This window comes from Tachypleus tridentatus, chromosome 1 (genome assembly GCF_004210375.1).
Source record: "Tachypleus tridentatus isolate NWPU-2018 chromosome 1, ASM421037v1, whole genome shotgun sequence".
NCBI classification, from domain to species: domain Eukaryota; kingdom Metazoa; phylum Arthropoda; class Merostomata; order Xiphosura; family Limulidae; genus Tachypleus; species Tachypleus tridentatus.
Genome location: NC_134825.1, coordinates 1,828,066 through 1,845,871, shown reverse-complemented (window position 1 = coordinate 1,845,871; position 17,806 = coordinate 1,828,066). Strand labels below are relative to the sequence as shown.

The following is a 17,806-nucleotide window of genomic DNA, read 5'->3' as shown; positions in this document are numbered from 1 at the left end:
AAGAACAGATTTTCAAATTTGTGGAGGCCAAGGAAGAATGTAAAATATATAGATGAAATTTTAAAGCAGCCAAAAAAAAACTTAAAACTTTCAACATTCTTAGCTCCTAGTATTCAAATTGTTGGCCTATAGTGAAATTCTCCCAGGAGGATGGTGTGTCATGCATACTTTTACTCAACAAAGGAAAATAATAGTGCATCTATTTTTGCTACTTCTATTTGCAAAGTACAAACAAGTCTGGTGAGCTGCTACACAAACATGAAGTAAAACTTTGTCATGAAAATGCTATATCAAGGTCTGTAGGCTTTGAGAAGCAGTTTGAAAATCTCTCAGATAAAATTAAAGTGAATTTAACTGAAATAAATCAAATACAAAATGGAAATGGAAAAATTCTTCAAGATTATAAATGCCGTTTGTCTCCATGCCCAACAAGCTATTGCTTTGGAGGGTACCAAAGATGGCAATATAATTGGTTTTGCTAAATCTTCAAGTTTGAACTATTTTATTGATGTTCTATAATTATTGGCTGAAAAATATATTTTTTGAAAAAATATCTTACTTCATGCCCCAAACGTACAATATATATACCACCAATATCCATAATGAAATACTGCAAGATACAGCAGACTTGAAAACAAAATTTGTTTCAGACAACTTAAAGAAGTGTTCCCATTTTTCCATAATGGAAGGTGAAGTTATCTTGTATAAAAATTAAATTGTCTTAATCTGTTTAAGACTTCTTGATTTGAGGAAATCGGGGGAAAAACGTAAAATTCATGAAGTGCTGATTGATTTTGCACCTCTTGAATAAAAGGTGTAGTCATTACTGATAAAAAGAAATATTAATACAGCATTCCACTAATATTGGAATCATAAAGAACATATAAACTTTATTCAACTTCATCCTCAACACACCTGGCTTTTACCAAAATACTAAACACTACAAATTAATTTAACCTTTTCAGCTTGTTTATCTAATGGTTTTTGGTTTTGTTAAAATAAACTGTTCAAATGTGTGAATTACTCTAGCTTTATGTAAATATATAAATACAAAAAAAATACTGAAAATTTTGGTATTGAAGTAGATAGCCTATACATGTAAAAACAGTTTTTGCATGGAAATATTGTTCTTTGTAATTTGTTGTACATCATATAGATCAATTATGTGTTCTTATTACAAACCATGAACATTTAAATAATAATGTTCATTTCATATAATTTAATAATATAATTGTTTTTTAATTTCGCAAAGCTACTTGAGAGCTATCTGCGCTAGCCGTCCCTAATTTAGCATTGTAAGACTGGAGGGAAAGCAGCTAGTCATCACCACCCACCGCCAAATCTTGGGCTACTCTTTTACCAACGAATAGTGGGACTGACCGTCACATTATATAACACCCCCATGGCTGAAAGAGCAGGCATGTTTGACGTGACGGGGATGCGAACCCACGACCCTAGGATTATGAATCACACACCTTAACACGCTTGGGCATGCCAGGCCTTAATAATATAAACTGGCTAAATGCTACTACACTTAGCATTTAGATGCTGCATGTTTTAAATTACATTAAACAACTGAATAGTGTTCTTTCAGGTAGACACTTCAAGAAAACTATCTCTAAAAGGGACACTGGTACATTGATACTCATGTTGCAATGAGATTAACAATGCTTTAACAGGATCTTTATTCAACAACAACAAGATTTCTTCAGAAGGGTGTCATATTGGAGTGCCTTACAAAAAAAGGAAGGAAGGAGTGAGTGTGTGTGTGTCTGTGTATAAATTTTCTTCATATATTACTACTGCATTGGTTGTATTGTGTCTTCTGGAACCTGCTCGACACTCATTTACTATGGTTGTTAGGCCCCTGTCAGTTTCACCAATATAAACTTTACTGCATCCACCACATAGAAGTAGTTTCTTAGACTACTTGGTCTACAGCTATTGATGGACTGACAATAATGCACATAAAGAGTTCAAGTAAAGATTAGTCACCTACTACAAGGTACTGGAACATTCCCAGCACTCTACCATTTCAAAAAGATGTATAACAGTCCTTAAAGACTGAGTAACGATGGCAACCTTCTTCATATCTCAGGCAAATAAAGGTTGAGTAGTCATCATGGACAGTATTGAATATGTGGAGAAAATATACACATTACTGGATGACAACTCCACATACAAAATAAGGAGAAAGGTTTCACAACATCAGAAGCTGGAATATTTGAGAAGAAATGAAGAAGATCCTACAGAAGACAAAGAACAGAAGGAAATTAATGAACCTTTTAAAAGAAACCTTCACACTCTAACCATGAGGGGATGCCAAAGATACACAAACTAAAGATCCCCATGCAGCCCATGGGCAGTACATGACACAAGTTAGCCAAGGCCCTGGCCAAACCATTATCCCAACCTTGGGCTCTATAATCATCTAAGATCTGAACAACTCAACAGACCTCATCAGGAAAGTCCAAAGAGTAAGATTCAAGAACAAGAAGCTTTGACATAAAGTCATTGTTCACAAAGGTACCCACAGAAGCTGTTATCAGGGTCATGACTAGAGTGATACAATCGATGAAAGAAGATTATCTTCTCCTACAAAAGAACATTACATCGAGTTCTTATCATTGTGTGTAAGATATGGCTCATCTAAGCGCACGGGAAAGTGATACAATCAGCACAACAGACTGGCAATGGTGTTACCATTAAGAGTTGTACAAGCTTCCCTAATATTAGAAACTTTGGAAAAAGAACATTACAAAGATATCATGGGCAGATTAATGATGTACTTGAGATATGTAAGCAACATTCTAGCCATAATACCAAGAACAGCAGACATGCAGGCAACATTAACAAAACTGAATGGGATAGTAGAAGACATGTGGATCATGATAGAAGAAGAGCAAGATGGAAATACACAATTCCATGACACTTTGGATTTGGAGAACTAGCAAAGTACCAAGGTTCTTTGTGTATATAAAACAAATGAAAACATACTTTCATACACTTCTTCGTAGCACATAACAAAATAAATGAAGCCTTCAGAAAAGTGCAAAATCCTACAGGCATGCTTATAAAGCTAAAGGATAAAGCAGGGAACACCATGGAAAAGAGCAACTACAGCATACAGAATGAGAGAAATATGAACTTCATAGCTGATCCCAATGTCTGGGATGCAAGTCCTATAAAAAAACTAATGAGATACACAACCACAGAAGTATTAATGAAAACAAGAATAAAAATAGGACAAGAGACATAAACAGTAGCATAGTATACTGCATTCCATGTTGTGGATGTAGTAAAGTGTATATGGGTGAAACTGTCAGGGGCCTGACAATCAGAATAAATGAGCATAAAACAGATGCCAGAAGACACAATACAACCAACGCAATAGCTGCACATGCAGAGGACACAGAGCACCTTCGTAAATGAAAAGGAACTTAATTTGTCAGCACATGTATGGAAAAGCAACAAAGGAATGATACAGAAGCTGCTTACATCTTCTTCAAAAAGAGCACATTACAATGGGAGACTACAAGTAAGAAGAAAGTAATGACTCTAATGAGATGAAAAAGGATCCTGATTGTTTGGGTGTTGGTTGACAGAAAGATAATGAATAAATAAGGGAATAGCACGGTTCAGCGACTGGTAACCTAATCCAGGAAAATTTGTATACATACCCCTTGTAAAGAATTCTGCCAATCCATTGATGAATTGAAACATAACTTTGCTCTTTTCTGGTGTAAATTTAAGACCTGCAACAACACTATAAGCACTATTAATGCTAACATAACTGATAATTAATAATCACACAGCACACTCTGATGAGGAAAAAGCAAATCTGTTTACACACTTCTACGCCTACACTTTCACCACACCTAATCGCTTTACTTTCAACCAATACCTTAATGCTGCCAGTAATTACATTAACAGTAATCACACCACATTTAACCCTTCATTCCCAGTTGACCTCTTCATATTACATGAGCACTGTGACTACTACACATGCACCCATCTCTCTCATAGAAGTAAACATCTTTTAAAATATTCAAATGTACAGTTCCAAGTAAAGATTGCACCAACAACACAACTGAAAACCTTTCTGACAGTGTATGTAATATATCATTATTTTCTGTGTACTTTTTGCAGTATAGAAATCTAAGATAATGAGTCATCCCCAAGAAAGACTTACACCTTAGCCTACCAAGCAGCTATAGACTCATAAGCCTATTGAATATTTTGAGAAAACTTGTGTCTAACAGATTTCTATATCACTAGAAACCAAAATTTCCAAAAATAACCAAATTGAATAGAAACCACAGACAGACAATGCTGAATGCTTCTTTTACATCTAAAATGTCCACAACTGTAGGATGGTTATGATTGGTGTATAGTTTTGATTAATCTTACTAGATAGTCTATTGTCTGCATGTCCAATACATCCTCACTAAAAGCAGAAGTTCCCTAGGACTCCATCCTATGCCAAAAATTATACATTCTCCCTCTAAATGACAGTGCTTTCACAGTTACTATATACACTCATTACTCAATATTTTGACACTGCCAGTGTCATTTTATAAACCTTGCTAGTGTTTATTGAAAATCAATTAGTAACATACACACTTCTAATTTATAAATGATTTAAAAGTCAACATTACTAAATGGATAAAACTGCTTTGTCAGTATTTGATCTGTTTCAAGAAAGTTACATATGCCAGTGCCTGTCCCAGTTTTTACCATAAAAGTATGAAGTGTGATGTAACATAACATATGAATGATGTGGAAAAGCACATTTAGAGTTTAGTCAACCCTAATAAATTATTTATGCAATCAGAAATTTGAAACACAGAATAACAAACCAGTAAACTTATACTTTACTTAAAACTTAAATAGCCATAGTTAGCAGTGGGTGTTCCCAGACAGGAGCCTTCCCTATAATCAACAAGTCAAAACAGACAGCCTAAGTAGTTTTAACATAAGAACAAATATAAGACTTGTGCAACTGACAGGGAGTAAACATTTACAAGACTGAAGTAATAAAGACAAAAAACACGTTTGAGTAATCAAGGGCTATACCAACTGGAAACTCTAGTTTTTATGAATTGATTGTTTTGTGTAATTTTATTCAATCATAATACTGATTAATCAGTTATTTTACATGAAACTAATCACAGGTCAAAGCTAACTAATCTACTTGCCCAGGTGAAGATTCCCCTGTGTGCCTCTTCTCATGTCTCTTGAGGTTACTTTTAATTCCAAATTGTTTACCACATACAACACAACTGTAGGGCTTCTCCCCAGTGTGTATCTGCTCATGAGTTTTTAACTTACTTTTATTCAGAAATTTCTTTCCACATATATCACAACTGTATGGTTTCTCACCAGTGTGTATCTTCTCATGAGTTTTTAAGTTATTTTTACTCATAAATTGTTTACCACAAATTATACAACTGTGTGACTTCTCACCAGTGTGTACATTCTCGTGAATTTTTAGGCCATTGTAACTTAAAAATCCTTTTTCACACACTAAACAACTATATGGTTTCACCCCAGTATGAATCTTCTCATGCAGTTCAAGTTTTCTTTTTGTTTGTAGTTGTTTACCACATATAACACAACTGTATGGCTTTTCCCCAGTGTGTATCTGTTCATGAGTTTTTAAGTTACTTTTACTTACAAATTTTTTACAACATGTCACACAACTGTATGGTTTCTCACCAGTGTGTATCTTCTCATGAATTATTTGACCATTTTTAGTCAAGAATCCTTTGCCACACAGTGCACAACTGTAAGGCTTCTCTCCAGTGTGTTGCTGCTCATGACACTTTATTTTACTTTTAGTTATAAACTGTTTACCACATACAACACAACTATATGGCTTCTCATCACTGTGTATCTTCTCATGAGTATTTAAACTACTTTTACTTACAAATCGTTTACCACAAACTGCACAACCATATGGCTTCTCACCAGTGTGTATTTTTTCATGAATTTGTAAACCATTGTAACTTAAAAATCCTTTGGCACATACTACACAACTATATGGTTTCTCTCCAGCATGAATCTTCTCATGTATTTCAAGTTTGCTTTTACTTGGAAGTTGTCTACCACAAACAACACAACAGTATGGCTTCTTCTCAATGTGTATCTGCTCGTGTATCTTTAAATTACTTTCACTTATAAATTGTATACCACAAACTGTAGAAATGTGTTTTCTATCATCACATATTATATTCTGATCTTCTTTCAGGTCATCTCCACTGAAGCTATTTTCATACATCTTTGTATCTAAAATAAAAATAAATTACATATAATAAGATCATACACACAAAATGACAAACATATAATTAATATGATTTGTTTAATATGTACATAAATTTAGAAGAGAAACAAGATCAGATGCATCTTTCTTATTTTAGTTGTTTACACTCATAGTTGTTTCCTTTTGCATATTTAAAGTTAACGTTTTCTTAAACTGAAAAGTTATTTCTGACAAATACTTACCTCATCTCACAATGAGCTTTCTAGACTAATACTGCCCTCTGTTGGTACACATTTTCCTTTTCTGTTAGCCTTTATATTCCCACTTACCATCACATATGTTAATATGAGATACATGCACACAAACATGTAAATGACTACACAGCAACACTCTACCAATAAGATTGTAACACTACCCATATTGGAACTAGAGGTGTTGCTGTTAACCACTCAGATCACACTGTAACTGGGGAGGATATGAGGAAGATTTAAGTGAAAGTTAACATCTTCCTAAACTGAAATGTATTTATCATAAATATTTGCTTCCACTCATGGTTTTTCTTTGGGTGCTTCATCTTGTCACTGTTTTGCCACATGTTTGAAGAAAAAACAATAACCAGGAAAGACTGTACCTCTAAGCCAAGTACTTTTCCCCATTGATAATGTGTCCCTAAAAGGGCAGAAACATAAGGAACACCATGAGAAGTTACAGAAATGATGGAATCCCCAGCTATGAGGTAGTTAAGGTATAACACACCATAGAGGGAAGTTTGACCTCACTAACATATGGCTTCATCTGGAACTGTACATTAGTTTTACTGAAGGAAGAGAGTCCTCCACTTTTCACCTCCATAACAGGTGCCAGTCAGGAAGAGAGCCTCCACAGTCATGCATTCCAACAAAACTGGCACCAGAACAACTAGGAACAAAAATCCAGTAGACATAAGAAAGGTGGAGGATCCAGCCCAAAACCTAGCAGAATTGGTAACTTATTTTTCTTTCAATCAACAGTAGGAGGAAGATATCAAACCTTACACTTGCAGGAATTCATGCATCTCATTCAGCTACAACCAGTATCAAATCCATCAGAAATGGAAATCCAGCAGATGGTAAGAAGAGGGATGAAAATATGGGATGCATCTCCAACTCAAAACCTAGTAGCATTGGGAATATGTTATCCAGTCTATGATAAGAGGAAAGATAAGCATCCAAACACACATTAGGTCTTGTGTGGTAGTACAGCTCCAACCAATATCAGATGCACTTGGAACTGATATCTGGCAGATAATAGGAAGGAGGGTGCCTCAGCTGAAGAAGCAAACTACAACTGTATGGCAGAGTGCTACATACAACACTTAGTGGCACCCAAAATTTAACATCAGTTCTATGGTAGGAAGAAAGTCAAGTTATTTATGCTAACAGAATGCTGCTGTCCTTCTCTCAGCTGAATGTTAATGTTCACACTCAGGAGGACAGGTCTCCGTGGTCTTCAATATTAACAGCTAGAAACCCCAGCAGTACTGGAGACAGTGGAATGGGTCACCATGATACCCTATTTTGAAAACCAGAGCTATGATATTGATGGAGTGCATCATTCAACACATGGCAGCCACTAGAATTGCACATTAGGTCCACAGATCATCATAGTTATGCAATATGTGTCTGCCTCACTTGTGTTAATCCATGAGTGTACAGTCCAGGACAAGCATACTTATGAAGCAAGAGATCAAGAAATATTGCTACGAGCAGTTCTGCAGATCACCTCAGTGGAAGTAACATGACTTGGTGATGTGTTCCGATTGTGTATTTCAAGAGTGCAGAGAACATACTGATAGAGCCAATCAACCAACACCTGGCAGCATCAGGAATTATACATCATGTACACAATACGATCAGCCTCATTGTCACAGTCATTTAGCAAGATATATGATTACAGGTTTACAGTGCAGATTTAAGACTAAGTGTAACTGGTCAGGCATCACTCACCAAAGAATGGCATTCAAACACATGAGAAAGGCCTATGAAAAAAAGAAAATACATGAGTACTCATCATTCACATAGAAACTGGGGAGTACAAAATGACAACTGGAGGAAGATGAAATTCCTTGGAGAAAGAAATGGCCAGTTAGTGAAAATACTTATAATAAACAATAAAGGTATGAGGAATGGTCCACATACTAATACCAAAGATGAAAAAAATTGAGTAGCCAGGAACCAGATAAAGAGACAAAATCAATTGGAGAAAGAAAAAAATAAGCCAAAGAAATTTACTGGCAAATCTTACCCTAATGGTAGCTGGATAATCATCACAGGGCTAGAAAGGATTACAAGGAATAAAAAATTGTAGTAATCCCCATAGAAGGAAAAGTGCACACCTTATCACACTGGTCAGCTACAATTGGGGTGAGATAATCATCCATGAGATATAAGGAACCTGGAATATAACAAGAATATAAAGGCTGAGGCCCAACACAAGAGAACTGAAGGCCTCCTACCAGAGGTCACTTAACTGAATACCTATTTACCTGAAGATGCACAAGACTAGAGATGAGTTGTCAGGAGACATTGCCATCAAGTGTTCCTACAGGGTTGGAAGAAAGTAAACCATAATTCAATGTTGGGAAGGTGAAAGAGTCTGAGGCCAGCAACCAAACACCTCCCACGTACCTAGAAAATACTCTCAGTCATAAAAGACATTATAGACTTGGAAGAAGAGCACTTGAAATGGTGATGCAATTTAGCCAACCCGACTACGTAAGTTAGGAAGGAAGAATGAAAGAAGAATCCAAGGGATCCCAAATGAGGCTTCATTGGACTATAACATATAAAAGACAAGAGAACATAATCAATAGGGATTAGAAGGGCTTCCTGAGGATCACATTTATTGAAACAAGAGAGAACATTGTGCAAAATGGGAGACAAAGGAGAAGAAGCTACAGATCAGAATCACTGTAGCCCTGAACAAAGATTGGAGAAGACTGGGCCTAACTGAGTAGAAATAAAACAACACCTGAAGATGAACAAGGTATTGTGTGGGCATGAAGGAGAAATATTTCTATCTTCACCAGTCAAATAATCCGAGTCTCTACTCTCAGAAAAATGGCACAATCAGCTTGCGAGAAAACCAGACATCCTTTTCTTGCCATGGTTCAAATGACAGTTCCTGGAAAGGGAAAAGATGGTCAAAAGTGAAGAACATCTGAACTGTAATGATCGAAGGAGAGGTCCAACAGAGGAGTCTGAACTAAAAACACAAATCCTATGGACCCAAAGAAGAAAGAATGCAAGGTAGAAGCTAATGAGGAGGAATGCATTTAACACAACACCCTCACCCTCCACAAATCAGGAAATAAAATCCAACAAAGGGCTAATTACTACTCAATGATTAAATGTAAAAGAGAACGAGTCACAACAAAGAGAATAATGATTGAACACCAGTCCACTGACTTCAAGGGGACAATAAACAAATGGGAATAACAACCCCAAATATAGCAATCTCTCTGGACATTGGCATCTTTGAAAAGCAAATCACAAATCACCTCCTGAAACCTCTGGTAGGAAATGGAAAAGAAAGGAAGAGGAAAATTGAATAAAGGACCAGACCAAATTACTTCAACAACTAAGTGTCTGAGAAATTTGGAAAATCAGTTAAAAACTATTGTAAGTTGTTTTACAGATTAAGAATGTGTATGTAACCATGAATCCTAGTGTTGCAAGTCTATATACACCATTATCCTATCAAGGAGACATAAGACCAACTACTAATGATCTCAAACACCTTGAAAGACTGCCAGTAACCCCATAAACAACATTCCAAGGACCAATGGTGAACTGCTAATATTCAGGAGATCAGAACTGAGAAATGGAGTCAAAGAGATGTGGGATAAGAGGAAGTGAAACAACAGGTCTGAACTAACCTGAGGCTCCCAAAATTTGGGAAGGCCCCCTCCCATAAACAAATCAACTGGTACTAAACAAAAGTGCCATACTAAAACTAAATTAAGGGGTTGCAGTCCCCACCAAGCCACAAACCACAACACACTCAGCAGGCCTCAGGAGGGAAGTCAGAATGATGACATGCTAGAGCAGGATCATCATCAGTACATGGGAGTTGGAGATATGTACCCTTGAATTTACATGATCCCCAAAATACACTTTGGACCCCCAATTAACCAAGAGTTAGAGGAAACACTAAAACTGATAACATGGCTCATCACAGAGAAGGAAAGGAATAGAATGAAAAGAAATGGTAGGTAATAATAAAACATAGCCTAGCTGATTTAATACATCTACTAAAGGGAATGGAAACCTGGATATCCCCAGAAACAGCACACAACTGAGAATCATAGGTAGAAAAAAGAACTGGTCAGCTCAAACCCCCATCATCATGTATCAGTACAAAGTATATGAGGATAATCACAAACTGCTCAGAAGTCAGCAAACTCCCAGCAATCCAGCTGTTACATCCCGAGCTGATAATATGTTTAGATGCTGTTTAAAGGGCAGAGAAATCAGTTGTAGTAGTCACAGCCACTGAGGTAAAAACTACAGAATTGTGTGCATATGATGAGTGGAGTTGATAGGAAATAAAATGTAGCTCTACCACAAATTCTCAAAACCACATAAATTTGAAAAATTTACAGCTTAGAGAAAAAATACACAACCAAATGATAAAACTGTAAACTTTGTAAATTAAACAAAAAATAAGTCTGAAAATATGAGTGAAAAACATAATATCTAGCAGGCTGCCAATCAAATTAATATACAAGTAGTGTCACTTATACTAATTATGGGTTGAGGTATGATCATTTATGTTACTATGGAGATATCTCATGTTAACATATGTGAGGGTAAGTGGGAATAGAGGCTAGTGGGAAGTACAAATTTGTGCCAACAGAGAGCAGTACAAGAAAAAAAATTATTTTTTGAACAGAGATAAGATATATCTCAATGCTTCTTTAAGTTTCAGTTGTATCAAAAGCTCAACAAATTGCAAAATATATCCATATTTTGAACCTAGCATTATCTTAAAAAAAACAAAAATGCTATAAGAATAAAAATAAAAGTAGAAATATAAAGATGCATCCACTAGTATACAACGTATGCTACATTTAGTATGTAAATTACAATACATACACTTAGAATGTGCACCTCCTATGATTCTTAAAATTTCCTTAGAGACACTGGATTTCTTAATCAAGTTTTCCTTCAGACTACAGTTCTTGAATAGGTAAGTAAAAAGACAATACATGTATTACATAGGTTTGTCTCATGAAAATACATTTATTGGCTAGGTTTCTTTAGAAAAACTTCATTTTTATATACGTTATTCTAAGAACATTAATTTTTCATGTAGGTTTCCCTATAAAAACTTATTTCTTGTCCTATAATTTTTATAGTCAAAAACAAAACCTTCCCCACACATTACAATTTTTTTAAACTGAAAATGTATTTATGATAGGCATTTCCTTTTACTGACAAGAATAATTTCCCATTTTGTGCTGCCCCCTATATGCAAACTTTTTTATACTGCACGCTACAAATATTCTGCAACCCCCTTACTGTTACCAAAGATTCCAACATGTCTCTCATGCAAGCCAACATTTATCATTTCTCTACCAATAGGAGAGCACCAACATTACATGACACATGTGACTGCCTCTATGCAGCACTAAAAAATCATCAGTTTGGAAGAAAACGTAAGCACTGGAAGAGTGTTGGGAAGAGGGTGGGAAGCACCCACCCAAAATACATTTTCAGCATAGAAAAATTATACCTTCCACTGTGGTACTTCCCTCCTTTTACGACTAGCTTGAATCCCACACTGAAAAGTAGAAGAGACCAGTGCAGGAGAAGAACAGAATATCCCCCTGCCAAAAGTATCCAAAGGATACCTTTGCATTTGATAGAAACAGATCTGCATCACACCACTTCTGAACCAGCTATCTTCTCACCATAAACAGTAATAAACAAGCATGGCTAGAAAAGGAAGGGAGCATACCTGAGTGGAAGAGGATAAGTAATAAAAGTGATCCCAATAAGATAAATAACCCCTTTTTTATAGAAGAAAAGTGAGTGAACAAGGATATATTCCATGGTGTAGAAAGGCAAGACAGAGTAACCATATTTGGTAAGCCAATTACATACAAAACCTTCTCTCTGGGTACCAACATCTGCACAAGGGTAAGATGAGGATCAACCATTTTCATCTCAAACCTAAAATCATGGATGAGGGAAAAGACTGACACCACAGCAAGTCTCTCACATGCAAGTGAGATTGATTCAAAACATCCAAAAGAATTATATCACCACTGCATAACAAAATGAAGAAATACCCTAGACAGAGAAAGAAACACATTTTACCTCTGTGACTTATGACAGAGAAAGAAAAATTGAGGGAGGAAGGACAACCCTAAAACTGTGTTGGGACTTCCGTTGATAAGTTGACTCAAAATCCAAAATCGGCCTATGAAGTACCAACATCCACAAGAGGTTAGGATTAGGGCACGCAATCAAAGGGTTGAACTACATTGTTGTATATGTCACTAAATCCAAAGAATGATACTTCTATACTAGCAAAACATTAACACCATACTCTGAACTGAATGAAACCTATCCAGCAGGATGTCTCCATGGGTAACCACCCCAGCAGCTTGAAAATAATGTGGTACAGACTCCCATACTCCATTGGAAGAAAGGAGGAGAAAAAAAGTCTGGAAAAATTGCTATACCTCAGACAGTGCAATGGGTGACCACAAAACCCTATTCTGAAACACAAACCATACAAATTTATTCAATTAAGGCATGGGAAGAATGGTCAGTTATCTCCCTCTGCTTTACCCAGCCATCCATGGTCAGTATAGTCCAGGACAGGCCTATATATGAAGCAAATATCACAAGGTTATTGATCCTTCAATGATCTTGTGAAACACCCATCTAAAAACTGAATGGGCAGAGCCATGAAAAGAGTACACAAATCAATACAGAATGCAGTACAGATCTGCATAAAATGAATACTTGCGAGGTCCCACTTGCCAAAGATAGGCATCTCCTGTACAAAAGTCAAAGGCAGAACTGAAACAAAAGAAAGATGTCTGAACTCAAGAACTGCCAAACTTTGAAGTGATGGTTTTGGTAGTAGCACATAGAGGGAGTCACATACATGACATGATGATAGGGCTTTTCTACTGATGGAAAGATAATGCATGTTGATTTGCATGAGAGACATGTTTCAGAGAACTAGCATTTTGTCATATAAAATCACATTTCAATTATTATACATTATGTATATAGATCATTACTATTTAGAAATAAATTACTAAACTTATTTTTCTTAAAATATAGGATAATAAATCAAGATGTAAAGCAAACAATTATCTCTTTCCATTACAACTTTTGTACTGGGTAGATGTTAGACAAAGGTTGATAAGTCTTAAAATTTTTCATGTGGAGGATAAAAAAGTTTGTCTTATATATACAATTGAATAACCAAATAATCATAACTAAACTGATACTACAGAATTCCACTATAATTTATCAAGCTTAGTAACTATGATATTTAGACTTATAAAAAATATGAAACCTCAAGCAGACTAAAGACACAACCTACCTTCTTGAAATCTTGGTTTGAAAAAATGTGGTAGCCTTTTCACAGATTAAAAGGACTGAGAAAACCACTAAGAGGACATTCTAAGCTGTTGATTTGTTATTCACATTATGTATTGTAGTAAGAGTATATAAGAGACCATGCCAAAAAATGTAAGAGTTGAATGGGAACACCTTGTTCGATTCATTACACAAGAACTATCTCAGCAAAATAAAGGTACAAGGTTCTTATTTTATATTACAGCTTGTCTATATTAGTAACATGAGTTCCTAATTTGTACAAAACTAAAGACTTAGTATTTTGACTCACAAACATCTAATTTAAACAGTGATGCTTTCAACATACCACTAGACTCATTAAAATCTATATTTAAATGTGTTATTTGAATATTTACTTTTAAATTAAGAAATTAACTCATATATAACATTAAGGTTTGAATTATAATCTATAATTTCATTTCAAATTTATTGACATAGATGTAGTAAATAGTAGTTCAATTAAATTTTGAATGCAAGTCAACAAACACAATGATCCATTGCAAAAGGGTTAATTACTTTTTATTAATAGCTTTGTGATAATTTTATTATAGCAAAGAAGCATGTATGTGTTGAAATCTAGTAGACATAAAAGGAACATCTTCACTATTCAATTAATAACACAGTCATTCCAATACAGAACCTCTTGAGAACATTCAAATAGTTCATTCTAGTTCTAATGGAGAAGACCCTAGATACGTAGATAGCATACCAGACTTTCTAGAATCAACTTCTGGTTCCATTAACACAGTAAATTTGCAGCTAAAATGTAGTATTAAGCAACTTAGTAAATATTGTCTATAAATAATTAAAAACAGTAACTAATTTATAATTAAACATAGGCAATTGTACAGGGTGTTCGGAAAGTCACTGTGCAGTTTTGTAATCATATTTTATTCTGTCTATTTCAAGCCAGCAACTGACAGCAGTGTTTAGAAACAAAAAAAGAAGAATCCAGGCCTGTATTGATGCCAATGGGGATCACTTTCAACATTGTTTATAATTGTCATTCATATTTACCTCCTGTATTGTATATTGAAACACGTCTGTTAATAAATATATAAGTGCACAGTGACTTTCCAAACACCCTGTATGAGCAAATAATCATAATAATCTAGGGATATACAACTGTCATAACTTACTTAAATACTTCAACTTATAACTAACATTTAACTAAATGTTACACTATTTCATCTTAGCCAGTAATAATGATTTGATGTTATTTTGTAGATGTTTTATTTACCAGGAAACATTTCTGACCCACAGCCAACTTGTTGACAATCATCTTGTGTTTCCTTTCCTTTTATCACACACAAAATTTCCTCTTTAGAGTCAATATTATCACCATCATTCTCACTAAATCCAGAAATAATCTCATCTTGTTGTGTATCACCAGATTCATCTGACTGTACCCTGACATGTGTGTTCTGAAATCAAAAGGTTAATGAAAAATATGTAATCACCACAGTACATCCATATAAAGCTGCTACAGTTTACTAGCTTGAAAACATTATTTCAAATCTGTGAACTTACAATAAAGTTGTATCTTCAGTAGGAGAGATATTTCATTAATAAAAAGTTAATGTTAGTAGAAAATATGTAAAAATCAAAACTTCTGTACTTACAAATTGCATATTAGTTATATATCAACCAAGAAATTAGTATAGCTAACACATTTTCCTGACATTTCTGGTTATAAAGAAAAGTTAGGTGCATTAGCTGATAACAGTATTTTCACTCATCACCAACAATCTCCGAAAAACTAATTCTGATGAGAATTAGGCTTGTCCTAAATATGTATATGGAGTTAATGCAAATTAATGTTCATAATGAAAGCATATTACCATAAATTCAATTTAAAACTAATAATGTTCAGTACATTAAACAGATTAACCAATTATATTTAAAGTAACAATAGATAAATATTATAACTTACTCATGGAACATAGAAAACTAGCTGTTAGTTTGAATACCTGTGATATAATCTAGGTGTTAGCTTGAATATCTGTTATATAATCTAGGTGTTAGCTTGAATATCTGTGATATAATCTAGCTGTTAGCTTGAATACCTGTGATATAATCTAGGTGTTAGCTTGAATATCTGTGATATAATCTAGGTGTTAGCTTGAATATCTGTGATATAATCTAGCTGTTAGCTTGAATATCTGTGATATAATCTAGCTGTTAGCTTGAATATCTGTGATATAATCTAGCTGTTAGCTTGAATATCTGTTATATAATCTAGGTGTTAGCTTGAATATCTGTGATATAATCTAGCTGTTAGCTTGAATACCTGTGATATAATCTAGCTGTTAGCTTGAATATCTGTGATATAATCTAGCTGTTAGCTTGAATACCTGTGATATAATCTAGCTGTTAGCTTAATTTGTCTGAATTCTTCATATTCTCCCTAACTCATCTTTTAGCCAGTGAAAACTCACAAAACCACTCTTAAGTGTAACTTTACAGAAAGATGACATGTGACAGATTTATGATGACACACACTACTGTTTATCATGGGTTAAGATAGTTAACCCACCTAGTGTAATTTATGTACACTAAAGTGAAAAATCAAAAGCTTAACTGTCCACAAATATGTAGCAATGTTAAATATAGTACAAACAAAACAAGAAAATATGAAATTCAATAATAAGACAGAGAGGAATGTTATGCATCAAAATTGAAGAGAAAGCAACAAGCAGTAACTTACATAACTAAAATAATGGCATACAGTATACAAAACTATGAAATATTTATATATAGTATTAACTAAATATAATGACAGTTTAAAATAGCAGGAAACCAATACACTGAAGGAACTAAAGCTAAAAAGTGAAAATTTTTAAAAGGTTGTAATATTTCCTGAGATCTATTAACATGTAACTACCACTGTTTGTTTAAAATACACAATAAGAAATATTATTTGTGAAAAAATAATATGAGCTTATGAATCCACAAACCTTTCTGCACATAGCTAAGAAAGAAGGTTTGTGGATTCACAAGATACATCTTTAGTTTATCAACTCTATTCATATAATACTGTTGAATTTTCCACGGAATTGAATGAACCATTTATTTAAAATATAGAATATGAAATATTATCTGAAAAAGGTCAATATAAGTTTATAATCATTGTTGGTAAAACACTGTAAAGTTGAACAACGTATTAAACTGAGCTGTAAACATTGTAACATAACTTGTTTGGAAACAAAGTATGTTAATAAAGAGGTAACATAGAAGTAACTTATGAAATGTAACAGATTTAAGAAAAATGTAATACATGAAGAAAATGAAATGGGCATGTTTGATTCTTTGTTCTAAAGCAGAGCTACACAACAGAATACCTATGCTCTACTCACTATAGATACTGAACCCTGATATTTAGTACTGAAAGCCTTCAATTTATTACTAAGTCACCAGGAGGCAATAACAAATTCGAAAAACTTAAAAAATCACTGTGAAGAAGAAACAAGCAAGATAGAGAGCAGTAGAAATATTTTTAGTTACCTGTATTTGTAAAACACGAGTAAAGAGATAAAGATCAACAGTGCAATACATTAGAGGTAAACTGATTTATACCAGTACAACTTGAAACCTATTAGTTGATGTCTTCTAACTGCACCAGGGTTATCTACACCAAACAATCTGTTGATAAAACTAGTGAAAAACAGTTAAGAAGGTAGAAAATAAAAATACAAGATAAAATTACTTTTTTTGAAACAAGGTTAAAAATTTAATTGAAAAGAAATCTAACCTACAAAAACACAATCACTACTGTGAAATCACAAGTTAAAATATACTTAAAACAATTCTACTACTATGGTCAACTTAAAGAGAGCCAATTACACTATCAACTTTGAAATTCAAACCATGTGGTAAAATGTTGAAAATACTGCTGCTCTGA

At 34.3% G+C, this 17,806-nt stretch overlaps 1 protein-coding gene across 4 annotated transcripts in view; it reads right to left on the bottom strand.

Annotated features, from left to right (window-relative positions):
• Window positions 1-487: 487 nt before the first annotated feature.
• LOC143228504 (uncharacterized) overlaps window positions 488-17,806 on the bottom strand; it is a 43,892-nt gene continuing 26,573 nt past the window's right edge. For 3 of the 4 annotated variants that reach the window (XM_076459826.1, XM_076459778.1, XM_076459895.1), the window contains 2 exons: window positions 15,146-15,329; window positions 488-6,288 (listed from right to left, as the gene is read on the bottom strand). In XM_076459826.1, the coding sequence (XP_076315941.1) occupies window positions 5,186-6,288; window positions 15,146-15,329 (1,287 nt within the window). In that variant the 3' untranslated portion in view covers window positions 488-5,185. Of the gene's footprint in view, window positions 6,289-11,397; window positions 11,483-15,145; window positions 15,330-17,806 lie in introns of all 4 variants that reach the window. The other variant, XM_076459961.1, reaches the window with a different exon arrangement.